We start from the raw sequence: 20,677 nt of genomic DNA, 5'->3' as shown, positions 1-20,677 counted from the left end.
TAATCCTGAAACAATTCTAAGTACTATTGATATGTTAATTTATTTAAAATGTGAAAACACTCTTAAATTTTCATGACTGCATAGCAGATAGTTAGCAGAAAGTAGTGTATTAAACTATTTGTATTTAAGCTTCCTTTGTTATCAATGATTGTAGAATTCTGCCCACTTATTTTTCTAAAGAAGAGTTGCCATAGTTGTTTCAACTCATAAATGGTACTAGCTATGCACTGACTTAGGGCAGTTACTAACTCTCTATGATTTTTGTGCTTACTTGGTTGTACTCTTCATATTTTTTTCTAAAGGTTACTCCCTCAGACTGTCGGACTACTGTATGTTGGCAATTATGAACAACCCTTTGCTCAGATGAAGGTATGTGATTAAAGTAGTGATTTGAACTAAAGATTTGAATTGTGGAATAGTGATTTGAACTAACTATGTGAATTAAAGTAGTTTTTACCTTCTGAACTTCTGTTGCATAAAATCCCAGATCTCTGTGATGAAAATTAAAACCAAAGCAATGACAATTCTTATTAATAGTGAAAGGATATTTGTCAAGCTATAACTGAAAAACATATTTATGAATATACATTGCTCTCTGTGCTGAGATGTACGTCAATTTAAGAATTGGTCAACTTGCAAAACCACACTGTATGATAAATGGAGAAATCCATTTGTTGACCAAGTTTTTTGAGATATTCTTCAATATGTCAACAGCTCAGTGATATGGATATGTTCCTAAGGGTGGTTTTCCATGATTAAAAAATATCAATATTGAAGAGAAATAAATTGTAGGAACATGGGAAGACAAATGATGAATGAGACTAAATGAATTCTCTTTGAAAAGAGCCACTGCAAACTCATTGGGTTGAATGCTGTATGATAAATATAACACTAATCACATTTATTTGAATTTGCGAGCAAAGCTTCCAAGGAATAATATCATTCTATAAGTTTAGTTTTTTATCCCCCCCACTGCTGAACAGAATAAAACCAATCTTCACCAGGTCAGGCAGCATATAGGGAGAAGGAAACATTTCGGATCAATGATCTTCAATCAGAATGGTAAAGGGTAAAAATCTCTCAATTTCAGGCAGCCAGCACTCTCATTTGTGTCCGTCATTAATCTCTAGCAATATTCACTTTTTCTCTCCTCACTACTTAACTGCAGGATATTTCCTGTATACTTTTTTCTCCCAGCTTAACTGCTGGATATTTCCAGTATACTTTTTCCCTCCAGATTGCCATCATTTGCTGGGCTTAGTAGTTTATAGTTCCTTCCTTGATTTCTATTTTCTCTCAGTCTGTTTACATTTGAGAGCAGATCATTTGGGTTGTTAACAAGCCTTCACCATCTTCTCTTAACCAGTAGCACCACCTTCCTGGGTCATTCACCCACTTTGGACCTCAATCCTATTGCAAACTCATATGTTTATTCTGAAAATTCTTCTCTCTTAAAAATATGGTATTATTTAATGAAAGTAATGTGTATTTTATAGACAGAAGAGATTCTGCAGATGCTGGAAATCTTGAGCAACGCATACAAAATGCTGGAGGAACTCAGAAAGTTAGGCAACATCTATGGAGGGGAATAACACTCAATGCTTGGGTCAGGACCCTTCGTCCGCACTGGGAATGAAGAAGGGGGAGGCAGAAGCCAGAATAAGAAGGTGGGATGCAGGGTGTTTTCCTTCCTTTTGTCTCACCACCTTATTCTGGCTTCTGTCTCCTTCCATTCCAGTTCTGATGAAGGGACCCAACACAAACTACTGTTTGTTCCCCTCTCTAGGTGCTGTATGGCATCCTGAGTTCCTCCGGAATTTTGTGTGTTGCTGTGTATTTTATACAACCTTCAAGACAGCAAAGCATCACAACACATGCATTGTTATCAAACTAGTAAGATAAGTAAAAAACTGGGCAAACACTTATCAAAAGCTGTAGCCATTTTATAAGAGAGAGGAAGGGATAGAGGGGTTGATAATTTAAGGAATGTAGGTGGCTGGAGGTATGGCTGGCAATAGTGGAATAGTGAAAAATAGAATGAGATTAACTTAATGAAAGTATGTTCAGTTTTCTAAAGCTTTACAAATTGTAGAACACTTCACCCTCCTCCATCTATTGTATGCATTAGTTGTTGCTATTGTCAGATTTTGTGAAGTTCGTGAAATTCCTTTAAAATATACAATATATAGTGAATAAAGTTGGCGAGTTAGGGTTTTAATTTCCAGGTATAGTTAATTATAGCACTTCTAATTCTTTAGCACGAGATATTCTATTGTCTCTGGGGAGATTTACCAGTAAAACAAAATGTGAGAGTAATTTTTTAAGTGAGCCCTTCCCAATAGGGACTAGATTAATACTCTTAAACTCAGTTCAAAGTATTTGAAGATAGTAGTTAAAGGAGGGTCAGGCAGTTGATAGAGCTTAGTCTATCTTTATCAACCCAGAGTACAGACATGCTAACAGAATATGTTGTAGTTATTCTGTGTGTTGAATATTTCGGCAACAGAATTATGTCAATAATCAGCACTGAAATTGTCATCATATTTTTATACTTCTAATGAATGTTTGTTACGGCCTGATGGATTATAATAGAGCGCAAAAATAGATTTTTCTTTTACCAATATGCGCTATCCATTTGCTGTATAGATCTATTTGTGAAATTATCTGTTTTCATTCTGAGTAACAATGGAACAATTTGATATCACATTTATTTAGCAAAAAATTGCATTGCATGTAAAATATACAAATGCATTGGTAAAAATAATGGATGGATCAATAGTGCTACGTGACCTTACTTAATCATACAAGCCTGCAGAAATGGATTTAATTGTATGTCCAGCACTAGTTAAATTTACAATGATTCAGTGTTAATGATGTATTTGTGTAAGCTGAGGATAACTTGTATGCCCTGTAAATTACAGAATACAATTAAATTTCTGTTGCTGTTTCAGTACCAAAGTCCATATAGAACCTTGGCCACATGAATTTTTGTTACATTATTTACTGAGAAAGGACTAAATGATGTTGATCCACAAAAAGTAATGGATTGTGTTGGAATTGATCATTGACATACTGAACCATTTAATACGCAGATGTTATCCATTACTAGATTGTATTAGATTTTAATGGATGTAGGACTTCAAAATACAGTGAATTCCGGATAATTGAGACACAATGGGGCCAGTACATTGTGGCCCAATTAAGCAACTGCCCCAATTCACTGGTTTCTTGGAAATGGTTAAAAATGCTTTAAAAAAAAACCACTGTTTAATTGAGTAACAACTTTAATTGAGTATTTAAATGAAAAACAGATCTAATTAGAACACTACCAATACTACTACAGTACTGTTACTACTATAAAACTGTGTATTAGTTCCTAATAGTTATCGATGGAGTAATTCATCCAGTGTACACTACCATGATCTTTTGCTTGACTGTACATAAACAAAAACAGGGCTGACCTCTATTGCAGATAATGGACTACCTTCATACAATTCTTTTGGCAATTGCATCCTCCAAATCTTCATTTTCATTGTAACATTTAAGGTGATTGTCAATGCTTATAATTTCTTCATAGTTCCCAACTTGTTGAAGTAGTAAAATCATTTCATTTTTACTCCTGGTCATTTCTGGCATCTCCAAGCCAGAATGCTTGAAACTGCAGTGAGCAAAACAGTTCTGAATGGATTTATTTTTTAATTTCTCACCAATTATCACTGACAAAAATAACTGCTTTTTGAATACAAACACACACACAACTGATCCTATTTAAAAACCGTTCATCCCAAGCACAGTGTAACGTGTAACAGCCACACAAGTGCATGCGGCTGACGCTAGTTAGAAACTGTTCGGGAACAGTCCCCTGTCTCAAATAAGTGGCATATTATCCCAAATAAATGAAGAGAACCCTGGCTATTTTCTCAAATTGTCCCAAATAACGGGCTTCCCTGATGGCTCATTTAACTGTAGTCAACTGTATTAGAAATACTACAGCGTTGTTAAGTTGTGAAGTTTCAGATGTAAAAATTCTGAAGACATATGGGATGTATAAATAGCTGGACATATTGTTATTAAAGACTATATTTGACTTGTTTTTGCTAGTTGCAGTTATCTCAATGTCCTTCCCCTTTATTTGCAAGAACATAAGGTTCTATCCACACTCCCATATTTAATTGAAATGCAGACATTAGTAGAAATCTACCTAGTTTGTTCAACCTACATTCAAATTTAAAATAAAAACTTCCAAGAAAGTAGTTAACCAATGTGCTGGAGGAACTCAGCGGGTCAGGCTATCTTCAGTCCCTTGTGCCTTCAAGAAAGCAGCTAATTTATTTAACCTACACACACAAAATGCTGGTGGAACACAGCAGGCCAGGCAGCACCTATAGGGAGAAGCACTGGTGACATTTCGGGCCGAGACCCTTCGTCAGGACTAACTGAAAGGAAAGATAGTAAGAGATTTGAAAGTAGGAGGGGAGGGGGAAATGCGAAATGATAGAAGACTGGAGGGGGTGCGGTGAAGCTGAGAGCCAGAAAGGTGATTGACAAAAGGGATACAGAGCTGGAGATGGGAAGGGAAAGGATCATGGGATGGGAAGCCTAAGGAAAAAGAAAGGGGGAAGGGAGCACCAGAGGGAGATGGAGAACAGGCAGAGTGATGGGAAGAGAGAGAAAAAAAAGGAGGGGGGGGAAATCTAAATATATCAGGGATGGGGTAAGAAGGGGAGGAGGGGCATTAACAGAAGTTAGAGAAGTCAATGTTCATGCCATCAGGTTGGAGGCTACCCAGCCGGTATATAAGGTGTTGTTTCTCCAATCTGAATGTGGCTTCATCTTGACAGTAGAGGAAGCCATGGATTGACATATCAGAATGGGAATGGGATGTGAAATTAAAATGTGTGGCAAATGGGAGATCCTGCTTTTTCTGGCGGACCGAGCATAGGTGTTCAGCGAAACAGTCTCTCAGTCTGCGTTGGGTCTCGCCAATACATAAAAGGCCACACCGGGAGCACTGGACGCAGTATACCACACCAGCCGACTCACAGGTGAAGTGTCGCCTCACCTGGAAGGACTGTCTGTGGCCCTGAATGGTGGTGAGTGAGGAACTGTAATGACATGTGTAGCACTTGTTCCGTTTACAAGGATAAGTGCCAGGAGGGAGATCAGTGGGAAAGGATGGGGGGGGGGGGCGAATGAATAAATTTATTTAACCTTCCATTTTCTGCAATGTTATAACTCATTTTACATAATTGCATTTGCATGTGGCTCAGTGGTATAAGACATTCAAACTCTACAACTTCTCGAGCCTAGGATCCAAGATGTCATTTAGGGATTTGTAAAATCTTACTTACCCTCTAGTAAGAAACATGAAAAAATTATAGCTAACAGCTTAAAGCAGCTGTAGTCAGCCATGAGAGAAAGTGTGGGGAGTGTGCAAGATAAATAAATTAAAAATTGCTATTGTAATAGGATAGAAGATAATTTAAGCTTGACCATAAGGAATGCAAAGTGCTGAAAAGGGAAGATAATGTATATCAATAATATAAAGGTCAGCAGAGAGGTATCAATACTATCTGTTTTTCCTGACTGAACACTAACGGATTATGAAAGGAAGGACGTGAAAGGAAAACCATGAAATTTTGGGAACTATGGTGAAGATTTTTCTTATGAATATAATCTTGTAAAAGAAAATGGTTTTGAATGTCAGAGGTGAATGTGAGAAGAATTTAAAAATCAGTGTTTGAGTGTATAAGGAACTACACCAAGTGAATTTATTGGAATTAGATCATGTATCATAAGAAGTCACAGTACTGAATTGATTATAATGAATACGGAACCTTTCTACAAGTTGGAAAAGGACACATGCTGGCACTCAGCATCATAGCTCATTGAAGTTTTAATACTCTTTGCAACCAAATGTTTCTAATGCTCTTCTTCATAGCTCTAATCTGCTGTGAACTAGCTATAAAACCATTGATGTTTTTAAAAGATCTTAAGAACTAGAGACATTTTAGAACAATGTTAAGAAAGGACAGGAGAATTTTTCAATTATTACAGCTGATCCCAGCTCCTGCTCTTACCTTTGTGCAAATGCACTTGTAATGCCAGTCATTTGTGAGGAACTGGTTTAGCCCCTCTGAGGCCTGAGAATGCTGTCATTGATTGCTTACTGCTAATACAGCTGATGCTAACTCAATGCACAAGAGGTGTATATAGCTGAGATCATGTTGGTTTGCAGAGCTCAGTGATATACTATTAATTTATTCATTTTCTTTTCAATTTAGACCACAAGACATAGGAACAGAATTGGGCCATTCTGACTATTGAGTCTGCTCTGCAATTCCATCATGGCTGATTTATTATCTCGCTACACCCCAATTTTCCATCCTTCTCCCTGTAACCTATGACACCCTGATTAATCAAGGACCTATAACTCCCCACCTTAAATCTATCCAGTAGTCCATGGCAATGAATTCCACAGATTCACCAAGCTCTGGCGAAAGAAATTTTTCCTCATCACTGTTCTAAATTTTTCCTCATCTCTGAGGCTGTGCCCTCAGGTCCTAGACTTCTGCACTATGGGAAACATCCTCTCCACCTCCACTCTATCTAGGCCTTTCAATATTCAATAGGTTTCAATAAGATTCCACCCCCCCCCCCCAACTCTCCACCTCATTCTTCTAAACTCCAGTAAGTACATGCCCAGAGCCATCAAATACTCTTTACATGTTAAGCCTTTAACATGATATCATTCTCGTGAGTTTCCTCTGAACTCTGTCCAGTGTCAGCATGTTTTCTTAGATATCGGGCCCACGACTTCTCTCACAAGACTCCAAATATGGTTTGATCATTGCATTATAAAGCCTCAGCATTACATCCTTGCTTATGTATTCTAGTCCTCTCGAAATGAATGTTAACATTGTATTTGCCTTCCTTACCACTCACTCAACCTGCAAGTTAACCTTTAGGGAATCCTGCATGATAACTCCAAGTCCTCTTGCATCTCTGATTTTTGATTTTTCTCCCACTTACAAAATAGTCTACACCTTTATTCCTTCTGCCAAAGTGCATGAATATATACTTCCCAGCACTATATCCATCTGCCACTTTTTCCCCAGCTCTCCTAATCTATCCAAGACCCTCTGCAAACTCCCTGCTCCTTCAACACAACTTGCTTCTCCACTTATCTTCATATCATCCGTAATCTTAGCCACTGTTATGTTTTGTAACTCCAAAACGTAAAACTAATTGAAAGAAAAACATGAAGTCGGGGGTAACTTGTCTACTTTGTTCTCACCTTAGTGAGGCACACACCTATAGCGTGGTGGTGTAGTTCCGTATGCAATTAATGTACTTTTATAGATAGCTCATGATGAATTGTGTAATCAAAGAATATTATTGCTTTATTGTTATCATTGAAATACAGTGTGAAGTCGGCCTTTTGGGCCCGTCGAGTTATACCGCCCCACAATCCCCTAGTTTAAGCCTAGCCTAATCAGGAGGTAATTTAAAATCACTAATTAACCTACCAACTGGTACGACTTTGGATTGTGAGAGGAAACCGGAGCACCCAGAGGAAATCTGCACGGTAATGGGGAGAATGTACAAACTCCTTACAGACAGCAGTGGGAACACAGTGTTTACTAATAAACCCAGGAGAAAATTTCCCTATCCAGAGTGTAACCCCCTGGGTCGCCTCAGGCTCGCTCAGCTCGTTCTCGTCTAGGGGGAGCAGCCTTTGGCCCCGCCAAACTGGGTAATCAGCTAGTGTGGATGCTGTGTGATGTCCCCGCCTCGCCCAAAAACAGACAGTACACCATATGCGATTAAATGAGTACAATTTATAAAGGTTACTATAACTAAGTGATTAATAACGATACAGTATATATGAAGAGAAAATTAAAGAAAAGGCGCCAAACTTATCAAAGTCCAAACCACTTCGTGCACAGCCGTTGGAGCTCAATTACTGAAGTCTTCTGGCCACCATTCGCTCCCCTCCGAACTCCTCGACTCGCAGCTCAGGACCCTCCGAACTCCTCGACTCTCCAAACAGCTCAGGACCCTCCGAGTGGTCAACCAAGCACATCTAGCTTCATCCCCCCCCCTCCTCGGAGAATCTCCCGGCCTCGGATCCCCGTCCGATCCTCACCCAGCTTAGAGCATTGCGTCCTCTCTCTCGACCCCCTCGCGCCGATCTGCCCAAAAGCCCGTCAACAAAAGCTTACAGACTCAGAAGAAAGAACATTAATCCCCATTTGGTTTACAAAGGAATACCATTCTCGTTATCAGTAAATTAGCATTCCTGCTAGTTAACAAAAAGAAGAAACCCTCTTTACAAGAGAATGACAAGAATGTAAAATTTGCTAAAGTGGAGAGTGGCTGGGACAATAAGCTTCATTGCAAATACCAATGAGAAAAAAATGTGGACATCAAACATCAAACCTCGAGAGCAGTGGTTCCCAAACTTTTCTGGGTTACTGCCACTTGGCTTCCAGACAATCTCCCTTCTCCCTTTCTGACCATTACATAAAAACTATAAAAAAATCTGATTTACAATATTTATACTATTACTCAAATATTAAATACATAACAGCCACAAAGCCATCAATTTCTTCATGCAAATGATGGACATATAACATGAAAAAAAACAGTCCCAATACCGACCCCTGTGGCACACCCCTAGTCACTGGCTGCTAACCAGTAAAAGGCCCCCCTTTATTCCCATTCTTTGCCTCCTTGTAGTCAGCTAATCTTCTATCCAGTCCTGTAATACCATGGGCTCTTAATTTGTTAAGCAGTCTCTTGTGTGGCACCTTGTCAAAGGCCTTCTTAAAATCCAAATACACAACATCTACTGACTCTCCTTGGTCTATCCTGCCTGTTATTTCCTCAAAGAATTCCAACAGATTTGTCAGCAAAATTTCTGCCTTCGAAAACCATGCTGACTGGCCTAATTTATCATGTGCCTCCAAGTACTTTGAAACCTCATCCTTAGTAGTAGACTCCAACTTCTTCCCAACTACTGGTCAGACTAACTGACCTATTCCTTTCTTCTGCCTCCCTACCTCCTTAAAGAGTGGAGTGACATTTGCAGTTTTCCAGTCCTCAGGAACCATTCTACCTTTTCAGAACCCTATGGTGCAGTCAAAGTGGTCCAGGTGACTTGTCTACAGCCCATATATATAGCTAGGGTATCTAAGACCTTTGCATGGTAGTTGTCAACATGGAGCAGAAGAGCAAGTTTGTAAATATGATGGGAGCAAAGGACGTTCGGAATGGTGAAGGTGGAGTGCCATGGGAGGGGTGCGGGCCAGGTAGCAGAGAAGGAGTGCTGAGGGATGGACACACCCAGCACTGAGACACCAGGCAAGGCCATTAGATTCCAAACAATTGGTTTATTGATCATTACAGAATGTCTTTGGTGCTTTCTGCTCCCTTCCCTCTCCCTTTCCCTTTTCTCAATTGTGATTCCCCTCTCCCTGCCTCCTTTCCACTCTCAGTCCACAATAGAGACCCATATCAGAATCGGGTTAATCAGTTTAATGCGTGAAATCGTTACAGTACTGTGCAAAGGTCTTAGGTACCCTTGCCATATATACGTGCCTAAGACTTTAGCACAATGCAGTATCTTTATACTTTTCAGCTTCCCAAGCACCTTCTCATTAGAAATAGCAATGGTCCTCCCTTCTGCCCCTTGCATTTCTGACATTCTGCTGGTGTCTTCCACAGTGAAGACTGATGCCAAATACTTATTTAGTTCATCTTCATGTGAAGTTATCCCCACTGGTTCAAGAGTCTGATGTTTGAGGGGTAATAACTGTTCCTGAACCTGGTGGTGTGAGTCCTGAAGGCTCCTGTACCAGCTTCCAGATGATAGCAGCAAGAAGAGAGCATGGCTTGGGGTTGGGGCTCCTTGATGATGGATGCTGCTTTTCTATGACAGCCCTTTGTGTAGTTCTGCTCAAAAGTGGGGAGGGCTTTACCCATGATGGACTGGGCCACTCGGCTACTTTTTGTAGTGTATTCTGTTTAAGATTATTGGTGTTTCCATACCAGGCCTTGATGCAACCATGATTCTCTCCACCACACATCTATAGAAAGTTTTAGATGTCATGCTGAATCTTCACAAACCTCTCAGAGGAAGTAGAGGCATTGCCATGCTTTGTTTGTAGTTGCACTTAATGTATTGGACCCAGGATGGATCCTCTGAAATGATAACACCAAGGAATTTAAAGTTGCCGACCTTTTCCACCTCTGATCCTCCATTGAGGACTGACTCATGGACTTCCAGTTTCCTGTTCCTGAAGTCAGTAATCATCTCCTTGGTCTTGCTGATATTAAGCAAGAGATTGCTGCTGTGGCATCATTCGACCAGATTTTCAGTTTCCCTCCTATATGCTGACTTGTCATCACCTTTGATTTGGTCATTAACAGTGATGCTGTCAAGAAACTTGACTATGGCATTGGAGCTGTGTTTTGCCTCGCAGTCATAAGTATAAAGTGATAAGTATAAAGCATAAGTATAAAGCATGGGGCTAACCACACAGCCTTCTGGTACACCATGTAACTCCTGCAATATTGTTCAGAACCCATCTGATTCACTAATGCTCTCCTGGAAGTGAAAGCCACCATCTTTATCTGGTCTGGTCTGGTTTGTGTGTGACTTTTAGAAGCAGTTAAGATAGACAATAAATACCAGTATTGCTGATGGCACCTACAATATATCCCATGAATCTATATTAAATATGTTAATTAAATGCAGAATTCTAATTATTTTCATCAAGGTACATTACAGCACATTTTCTATCACGTGGATAATTTATTTTGTTTTCCTTGCCTGCTTCTACTGAACTGAATATTTTATTTGAGCATATGTATTTTCTATGTTGTTATTCACAGTGAGTCAGAGGCTAGAGAAATTTCTCGGGTTGCTTTTTCACTTCAGTGCAGTAAGGTTGAAGGTATCAGATGTTTTGTGTGCCTGCGATAGGTCACAAGAAATCTTTCAGTAGTGATCTTTCTCAGTGTGGCTGAAGTTGTTGAGTAATGGGCCATACATGTCAATATTGACTGTAATGGCATTTTTCCCTCAAGCAGATGACGTGGGTTGGTCTGTTGTTTTATTGAAGAAGTGGTTGATGAGCTGGGCAGAAACTGTAATGCACATAATTAAAACCAGTTAATAAAAGATGGAGTTAGTGGGTTGGTGATATATATACTAACAATCTGTTTTGAGTCTGGTCGAGTACAATGGATTCTAGTTACTTTGGGCATCAGTTAATCAGGGCAGTTATTTATTTGGAGCAACTCTTAGTGAACGAAAGCTAAATTGACAAAATATCTGGGATTATCTTCAGTTATTTGGGACTCTCTGCTGCTTAATTGAGGCAGGATACTGTTGCCGAACAGTTTCTAACTAGTATCTGTTGGGTGCACTTGCATAGCTGTTAGACAGTACACAGTGCTTAAAACGATCGGTTTTTAAATAGCATCTGTTGCGTGTGTTTGTGTTCAAAAAAGTGATTTTTGTCACTGATAGGTGGCGAGAAATAAGTAGTAAGAAAATTCAGAACAGTTTCACTCACTGTGGTTTCAAGCATTCAGGCATAGTGGTGCCAGAAACTCCCAGGAGTGAAAATGATAAAAATTCACTTCTTCAGCAACTTAGGAATTAAGAAAGTATTGACAATCATCCTGAATGTTACCCAATGAAAATGAAGATTTGGAGGATTCAATAATCTAAAGCATTGCATGAAGGCAGTCCATTATCTGCACTCGATGTCTGTGCTGGTTTTGTTCATTTTCAATCAATCAAAAAAACACGGTATATGAATCCCTTGGTTGATAACTATCATGAGCTAATACTCAGTTTTATAGTACTGTAGAGGTATGGGTAGTGTTGTAATTTATTCTGTATTTCATTTAAGTACATTAGTTGTTAATCAGTTAATGGTAGCTTGTGTCTTTTATACCTTTTAACTATCTATGAAACTACGGCTAATTGGGGTAGTTGCTTATCAGGCTAATATGTACCGGTTCTGGTGTGTCCCAGTTAACCGAATCTACTGTCTTAGCATTATGAGAGGCAAGGTAGGGTAAATGAACACTGTCTTTTTCCCAGTTTTGGGGAATCAAAAATTAGAATACATAGGTTTTAAAGTAAGAAAAGAAAGAATTAACAGGAACCTGAGGGGTTACTGTGCACCGGGAGAGTGGTCAGTTTATATAGACTGAGCTGCTAGAAATGTTTGAAACATGTATGTGAACATTTAGGAGTTGCTTGGATAAGTGCATGAATAAGAAAGATTTAAAGAGATATGGATCAAAAGTGGGCAAATAGGACTAGCTTAAATGCAAATCTTGATCAGCATGGACCATTTGAATCAAAGAGCCTGTTTCCCAGCTGTATGACTGAATCTAATTCGTATACATGAGATTAATTACATTAGCAATTACAAAATTAAGCTCAAGTCAAATGGCCAAATGGTTCCATTTATTATCAGAGAATGTATACAGAATAAACCTGAAATTCTTGCTCTTTGCAGACATCCACAAAAAACTGAACCCCAAAAGAATGAGCAACAGAAAAATGTTCAAGCCCCCTCTCATTTCAGTAAAAAGTGTAAGTGCTCTCCACCCACCAAGCAATAGCAAAGCCCCCAAAGAGAGACCATGGTATGCATTCAACAAAAATTATTGTTTACCCGACAATTTGACATGCTACAGGCTGTCATTCTCTCACTAACAAGGGACAAGGAGATATCTGTGATGATGTTACAGTCTGCCGCACTGCATTTTATTCCAAGATTCGCCAACTCAAGAATCAGCAGCAAACTGTCCCCACTGCTGAGAGGGAGCGAGCGAGCGACTGCTTAACTGCATAGATCTTTGTCTTCAGCATCCGCCACCACAATAACTTGATGTTCCTTCTCAGTTGCCTCAGTTGGTAGCCCAGCCTGGAATCGGTTGTCCGCAGGGCTGCATCCTGGCATTTTCCATGCTAGGCCTAGAGAATGTCAAAAAACAGTTGGTTGGTGAGGTCCATGAGCGAAGACTCAGTGCCGTGAAAAACAACAGTTTGAGTGCTGTTGTAGATCAGAGACCTCGCTAGAACACCAGCCACATTGAAAGGGAAAAGAAAAGAGAGGAATTTATGCTGTTTCCACAGATGAACCACCTAATTAACAAGAAACAAACCTGTGTAGAAATTAAACACTAAAATGTGGAAAACAAATCAGTATGAGGGGAAACTTGCTGTAACTGCATGCAATAAAGGGAGAAATAGAGTGAAATGTAATCAAGAGGGTTATAAATATTTGCATAAAAGGGCAATACAGATGGAATGAATACAACTAAAAGATGAAGGGAGTTAAAAAGAAAAGACTCAATTTGAGTACAGATTTGCAGGATGTTAATTTTTAGAGATGTTCATGAGGTTGTAAAGGCTGAAAAGCAGTGTTCCTTTCAACACAGACTCAGGCATAGATAAAACAGATTCTCATCCATTTATTCCAGATGAGAATTGCAGCATCAAAAGATGGCTAGATCTAGGTACTCGCATATAGTCTTAGGTGACTTCAAGGAATCCTTCAAAGATGTCCACCCTGAAAATAAAGCTCAAAATCCTCAATCATAATTAAGTAAAATTAATAGATTTTCTAATTGTGAGAATTTTATAGCCCATGATTTTCCTTCAAGTCAAGTCATGATAGAATTAAGTATCCAAAGCAACAGAAGGAATTATTAAATATATCTTTCTGAAATGTTTGTTCAGGAATAAATGTAGATTTCCATGTCTTTTCAAAGAGCACATCTTTTCATGTGAAAGAACAAGAGTGACCTTGGCTTAATGCCTCATTTGAAAGGCATCACGTTAGAGAGGGCAGTATCTCCTTGGTATCTCTTTGAAGTTTCAGCCCCATTCAATTAATATAAAATTCAGGAATAGTAGCAGGAATTTTCTCTCAATCCGCAATCCCAGAACAATGATTTACATATTTGCTTTTGTTTACCATTATGCTAGAAAATTAATCGATTTAGTAACCTGGTATGTGTGTGTTCCTATAAAATTGAGATTGCTTTCTGCTACTTGGGTTTTAATGATTATAAGCCTGTGGCAATTGCTTAAACAAAGCAAATTAAATTGTCAGAGAAGTTTGGATTTCCTGCATCATTGTCACAAATTCTCGTTTATTTTTAAAACACTAATTTTGTAAAAGACTTTTTTATTATGGTGTAATACTAGGGAAATATGTTAGAGAAAATTGCTTGTAATATTTCTTTGAGCACACATTACAGTGACAGTTGCAGATCATTTGGACATTTGCCATACATTAATTTGTTAGGTTTAACATATTAAACATTGTGTGCTTACCTAGGAAATGGCGTAAAATGCTTCTTCAATGTCACATACAGTTCCCACTAACCTTGTTGTAATAAGCAGTTTCCTTTTTCTAATAACAGGTGTTAGAAATAGTGAGTTAGCAGCCTCTGCAAAGAGGCAAAGATAGTTATGGTATACGTTTGTTTTTTTTTACAGCAACTTTACAGAAGCTGATTCCAACAACTGCAGATTTTCGATATACATTTTCTTATTTCTCATCGCTGTTTTATCTTTTAGGTAAACAAAGAACTGAGAGCATATGACAATAAGATCATTGAATGCAAGTTTGAGAACAATAGTTGGGTTGTAATGCGAGAAAGGCTGGACAAGAGTTACCCCAATTCCTATGACACAGCTATGGGTAAGCAGTTTTGAAAATTTCCATTTGGGCTAAATATCTAAAGAATGTGTTGGAGAAACATATTTAAATCAGATATGAAATAACTATCATTGATTTGACAAATGTTGTATTCCAACTAATGATACAATTTCTCTTTCAAAAACTAATGAATCTTTTAAGTCCAATGAATCACAATTGAGACCTGGAATATGCTTTTATAACAGACTTGGAATGAAGCTATGGACACCAACTCTAGTCATCATGATTAAACTACATTAAAGGTCCAAATGGTGACTCCTTGTTTTCTAAGAAGTACTCATGGCACACAGTTATTTACCTGTCCGGACCAGCAATTCTTTACTGCACTTACATTCTCTCAGCAACAAAGCAGAATTTGCTTATTTTGCTGTCTGTGTGCACAAAGGTAGCAGTAAACTGTGTAGTAGTAGTATTATATTCTGCTACATAGTTTACTGCTAACCCTGTATGTAGTAGCATGATATTCATTCCATATTCAAGAATAATATAAATTTCCTCAGCTTCCACAAAATTTAGGATACACTAACAATAGTTGTTAAGTTGCTGCATGTGTAATTCAGGGGCCTGGCATGATTTGAAATCCCGTCCATAATACTGATCATGAAACTACAGAATGCTACAAAGGCACAGCCAGCTCACTGATTTATTTTAGAAAAAGAGACTCAATGTCCTTACATTCTGGTCTGCCTGTCACTCTAGATACACAAAAGTGAAGTTGACTCATGGGTGCTTTTTGAACTAGCTGAGGAAATACAGAGATTTAGTTAAAACCCATGTTACAAGAATTGAAAAAGTCATTAGCTTGGAAGCTTGTTTGAATGACTGATACATAGACAATTGAGAAGTGCCTGACTATCTGTGCTCCTTCCTTTTGCTTTAATCAATCCACATTTGGAACAGTTGTTAACCAACCTGAGGTAGGAGCACTGACTATTCTGAATGTCTCAAGTGTTTCTCAAAACTAATTTAAATTCACAGAATTAGATACAGTTGCAAGAAAAAGTTTGTGAACCCTAATCAGTTATCTGGTTTTCTGCATTAGTTGCTCATAAAATAATGGACAAACACAATCTGCCCAAACTAATAACACACAAACAATTGTACTACTTCTCGCCAGTATTGAAGAACGCACCATTTAAACAATCACAATCTAGGTTCAAAAAGTATCTGCACCTCTGGGGTAATGCCTTCTACAAAAGTTATTTGGAGTCAGGTGTTCCAATGAATGAGATGAGATTGGAGGTGTGGGTCCTAGCTGTCCTAATACCGATTGGCATCTCTTAGTCCAAGGAGTTTAGATGGGGCGGAGTTTGTTAAGTGTATTCAGCCTGGTTTCCTGATGCAACATGTATATAAGCCAACTAGAGGAGAGGCTGTACTTGATCTGGTATTGGGAAATGAACCTGGTCAGTTGTCAGATCTCTTGGTGGGAGAGCATTTGGGAGGTTGTGGCCACACACTATCTCCTTCACCATAGTGCTGGAGAGGGATAGGAGCAGACAATTTGGGATAACATTTAATTGGGGTGGGGGAAATATCATGCTATTAGCCAGGACCTTGGGAGCAGATGTTCTCAGGAAAATGCACGGCAGAAATGTGGCAAATGTTCAGTGAACATTTGCATGGAGTTCCGCATAGGTATGTAACATTGAGACAGAGAAAGGATGGCATTGTAAAAGAACTATAATGTACAAAGTATAGAAAATCTAGTTAAGAAGAAAAGAAAAGGTTAAGAAATTAGAAATTAAGAAATTATCTTTCAAGAAATTAGATACTGTTAGAGCTCTAGAAAATTACATGCTTGTTAGGAAGGACCTTAAGAATGGAATTAGGAGAGCCAAAAGGGGCCAGGAGAAGACCTTGGTGAGCAGGCTTAAGGAAAACCCCAAGGCATTCTACAAGTATGTGAAGAGCAAGGGGATGAACCATGTGAGAATAGGACCAATCAGGAGCGATAGTGGAAATGTGTGCATAGAGTCGGAGAAGGTAGCGGAGGTACTTAATGAATACTTTGCTTCAGTACTCACTAGGAAAAAAGACCTTGGCAATTGTGGGGATGATTTAAACGGACTGAAACGCTTGAGCATATAGACATTAAGAAAGAGGATGTGCTGGAGCTTTTGAAAGGTATTAAGTTAGATAAGTCACCAGGACCGGATGAGATATACCCCAGGCTACTGTGGGAAGTGAGAGAGGAGATTGCAGAGCCTCTTGCAATGATCTTTGCATCATCAATAGGGACGGGAGAAGTACTGGAGGATTGGAGGGCTGCAAATGTTCCCTTGTTCAAGAAAGAGAGTAGAGATAACCCAGGAAATTATGGAGCAGTGAGTTGGAACAAGTTGTTTGAGAAGATTCTGAGAGGCAGGATTTATGAGCATTTGGAGAGACTTAATCTGATTAGGAATAGTCAGCATAGCTTTGTCAAGGGCAGATCTTGCCTTTCGAGCCTGACTGAATTCTTTGAGGATGTAACAAAACACATTGCTGAAGATAGAACAATAGAGGTAGTGTATATGGATTTCAGTAAGGTTCCCCATGCAAGGCTCCTTCAGAAAATAAGGAGGCATGGAATCCAAGGAGACCTTGCTTTGTGCTTCCAGAATTGGTTTGCCCACAGAAGGCAAAGGGTGGTTGTAGATAGTTCGTATTCTGCATGGAGGTCAGTGACCAGTGGTGTTCTGCAGGGATCTGTTCTGGGATCTCTCCTCTTTGTGATTTTTATAAATGATCTGGATGAGGAAGTGCAGGGATGGGTTAGTAAGTTTGATGATAACACAAAGGTTGGGGGTGTTGTGGATAGTGTGGAGGGCTGTCAGAAATTACAGCAGTACATTGATAGGTTGCATAACTGGGCTGAGAAGTGGCAGATGGTCTTCAACCCAGATAAGTGTGAAGTGGTTCATTTTGGTGGGTCCAATTTGAAGAAAGAATATAATATAAATGGTGACACTGTTGGCAGTGTGGAGGATCTGAGTGATCTTGGGGTCTGTGTTGATAGGACACTCAAGGCTGTTGCACAGGTTGACAGTGTTGTTAAGAAGGTGTATGGTGTGTTGGCATTCATCAACCATGACATTGAGTTCAAGAGCTGTGAGGTAATGTTACAACTATATAAGACCTTGGTCAGACCCCACTTGGAGTACTGTGTTCAGTTCTGGTCACCTCACTACAGAAAGGATATGGATACTTTAGAGCAGTGGTAGGCAACCTACGGCTTGCTGGCTAGATCCAGCCTGCAAAGGTATTTTGACCGGCCCGTGAGCAAATACTGGGATACTATGCTTATCTGGCCCGCGAGCGATTTTTCCTGATTCTGAGTGTTTCACACGACCACACTGATGGACATGCAAGGCGTCTTGTTACACTGGCCCCAAGTTCCGGTTTGGTCCAAACCAAACACTGGTATATATGAATGACGGGAAGGCAGACTACCTCATTAATATGGATTAGATACTCTTCGTGCACGCACAGGATTTCAGACGGGATCGTTCAAATTTGTAAACAGAAACAGTGTCACTGTGCTTTAACAAGAGATCTATTTACATGTGCTCCGATACTTGTTGAATAACTTGTGTTTCAAAATAAGATTGAAGAAGGACATTCCAATGGCAATGAATGCAAAGCCAGGAAGGTAGACTCTGAGTGCTGAAATTTCCAAGACACTTTCAGTGAAAATGAAGGAAATGCCCCTGCCAGCTACGAAGTCTCAAAATGTATTGCAGAAAAGATGAAGCCTTTTACAGATGGAGAGTTTGTCAAAGAATGTTTACTGGCAGTGGTGGATATTGTTTGTCCTGAAAAGAGATCTTTATTTGCATCTATCAGCCTGTCAGCAAGAACAATCACATGGCAAGTTGAAGAACTGTCAGCAGACGTTAAAAGTTGTTTAAGGGATACCCGCAACGAATTGCGATTTTTTTCAATTGCTCTTGATGAGAGCACAGACTTGAGAGACACTGCCAACTTGCATTGTTTGTGCAAGGAATGACCTCAACTTTTCAAATTTTTGAGGAGTTTATTCAATTAATTCCTATGAAGGACACAGTTACTGGATCAGTCATTTTTGAAGCTTTGTTGAAAATGATGTCAGAAATGAAACTTAATGTATCGAAGTTAATTGGCATCAAAACTGATGGGGCACCAGCAGTGCTAGGACAGAAAAAAGGCATCATCGCATTGCTGCAAGGACAAATGGAAAACCTGGGAATCGCACAGGAACTGGTTAAAGTTCATTGCATTATCTTTCAAGAGGCATTATGTGCCCAGTCTTTGAAATTAGAAAACATAGAAAATAGGTGCAGGAGTAGGCCATTTGGCCCTTCGAGCCTGCACCACCATTCAGTATGATCATGGCTGATCATCCAACTCAGAACCCTGTACCTGCTTTCTCTCCATACCCCCTGATCCCTTTAGCTACAAGGGCCATATCTAACTTTCTTTTAAATATAGCCAATGAACCGGCCTCAACTGATTCCTGTGGCAGAGAATTCCACAGATTCACCATTCTCTGTGTGAAGAAGTTTTTCTTCATCTCGGTCCTAAAAGGCTTCCCCTTTATCCTTAAACTGTGACCCCTCGTTCTGGACTTCTCGTTCTTATATGTTCTTGTTCTTATATGTTTAAAGATTCTGTGTCTCCTTTTACTAGGTTCAAAAGATGCCTTGATTGAAATAAATTGCAACTAAACTGAGTTCTTTGATTACTAATTGGCATCCTTGGTTAAGCACAAATGATTTTCTAGCATGCGTTATTCATTAATTTGAGGCAAAAACATAACTAGATGTATTTAAATGGATAATTCCCATATATCAAGTTTTTTATGGCATTTATCTGGCCCACCGTCTGCTCATTAATATGCGATCCAGCCCTCAGAGGCAAAAAGGTTGCCGACTCCTGCTATAGAGAGAGTGCAAAGGAAATTTACAAGGATGTTGCCTAGATTGAAAGGCATATCTTATGAGAATAGGTTGAGTGTACTTGTCTTTTTCTCCTTGGAGCTGAGAGGTGACCTGATAGAGGTCTATAAGATGATGAGGGGCATTGATCGTGTGAATAGTCAGAGGCTTTTTTCCAGGGCTGAAATTGCTAACATGGGGGGGGGGGGGGTGCATGGAAATAGGTACCAAGGGGATATCAGGGGTAAGTTTTTCACACAGAGTGGTGGGTGTGTGGAATGCACTGCTGGCGGCGGCGGTGGAGGCGGATACAATAGGGTCTTTTAAGAGCTCTTAGATAGGTACATGGAGTTTAGAAAAATAGAAGGGTATGTGCTAGGGAAATTCTGTGCAGTCTCTAGAGTAGGTTACATGGTTGGCACAGCACTGTGGGTTGAAGGGCCTGTAATGTGCTGTAAATTTGCTGTAAATTCCTGTGTTCTGTGTTCTATATACATGAAGATGAAAAAGGCTACAAAAGCATTTTTAAAAACTTGAGTGTTCATCAGTCCACAGTAAGAGCAATTATCTATAAGTGCTGGAAATTCCACTTGGAGAATTTACTCTCCCTAGCAGTGGGTGTCCTGCAAAGATCACTGAAGGAGCACAATGTGTAGTGCTGAAGGATGTGAAAAAGAACCCAGGGTAACAACAAAAGACTTGAAGAAATCTTTAGAACTTGCTGAAGTCTCTGTTCATGTGTCCACTATCAAAAAAAACACTGAACAAGAATTGTGTTCCTGGAAGGAGACCACAGGAAATCACTGCTCTCCAAAAAAAAGCATTGCTGCACGTCTCATGTTTGCAAAAGACCATCTGGGTGTTCCTCAATTCTTCTAGGACAATGTTATGTGGACAGATGAGACAGAAGTTGAAATTTCTGGCAGAAATGTACACTGCTCTTTTTGGAGGAAAAGGGATGCTGCACACCAACCTCATCCCAACTGTGAAGCATGGTGGAAGGAGCATCATGGTTTG

The 20,677-nt window shown here is 39.4% G+C and overlaps 1 protein-coding gene across 1 annotated transcript in view; it reads left to right on the top strand.

Annotated features, from left to right (window-relative positions):
* rngtt (RNA guanylyltransferase and 5'-phosphatase) overlaps positions 1-20,677 on the top strand; it is a 307,137-nt gene that overhangs the window by 265,173 nt on the left and 21,287 nt on the right. Inside the window, exons 14-15 of the mRNA XM_059982400.1 lie at positions 303-369; positions 14,621-14,744. Coding sequence (XP_059838383.1) covers positions 303-369; positions 14,621-14,744 — 191 coding nt within the window. The remainder of the gene's footprint in view (positions 1-302; positions 370-14,620; positions 14,745-20,677) is intronic.

The sequence above is a fragment of the Hypanus sabinus genome, chromosome 10 (assembly GCF_030144855.1).
Source record: "Hypanus sabinus isolate sHypSab1 chromosome 10, sHypSab1.hap1, whole genome shotgun sequence".
NCBI lineage: Eukaryota > Metazoa > Chordata > Chondrichthyes > Myliobatiformes > Dasyatidae > Hypanus > Hypanus sabinus.
The sequence above is the reverse complement of the archived record's forward strand: the minus strand, read 5'-3'. Positions and strand labels throughout refer to the sequence as shown.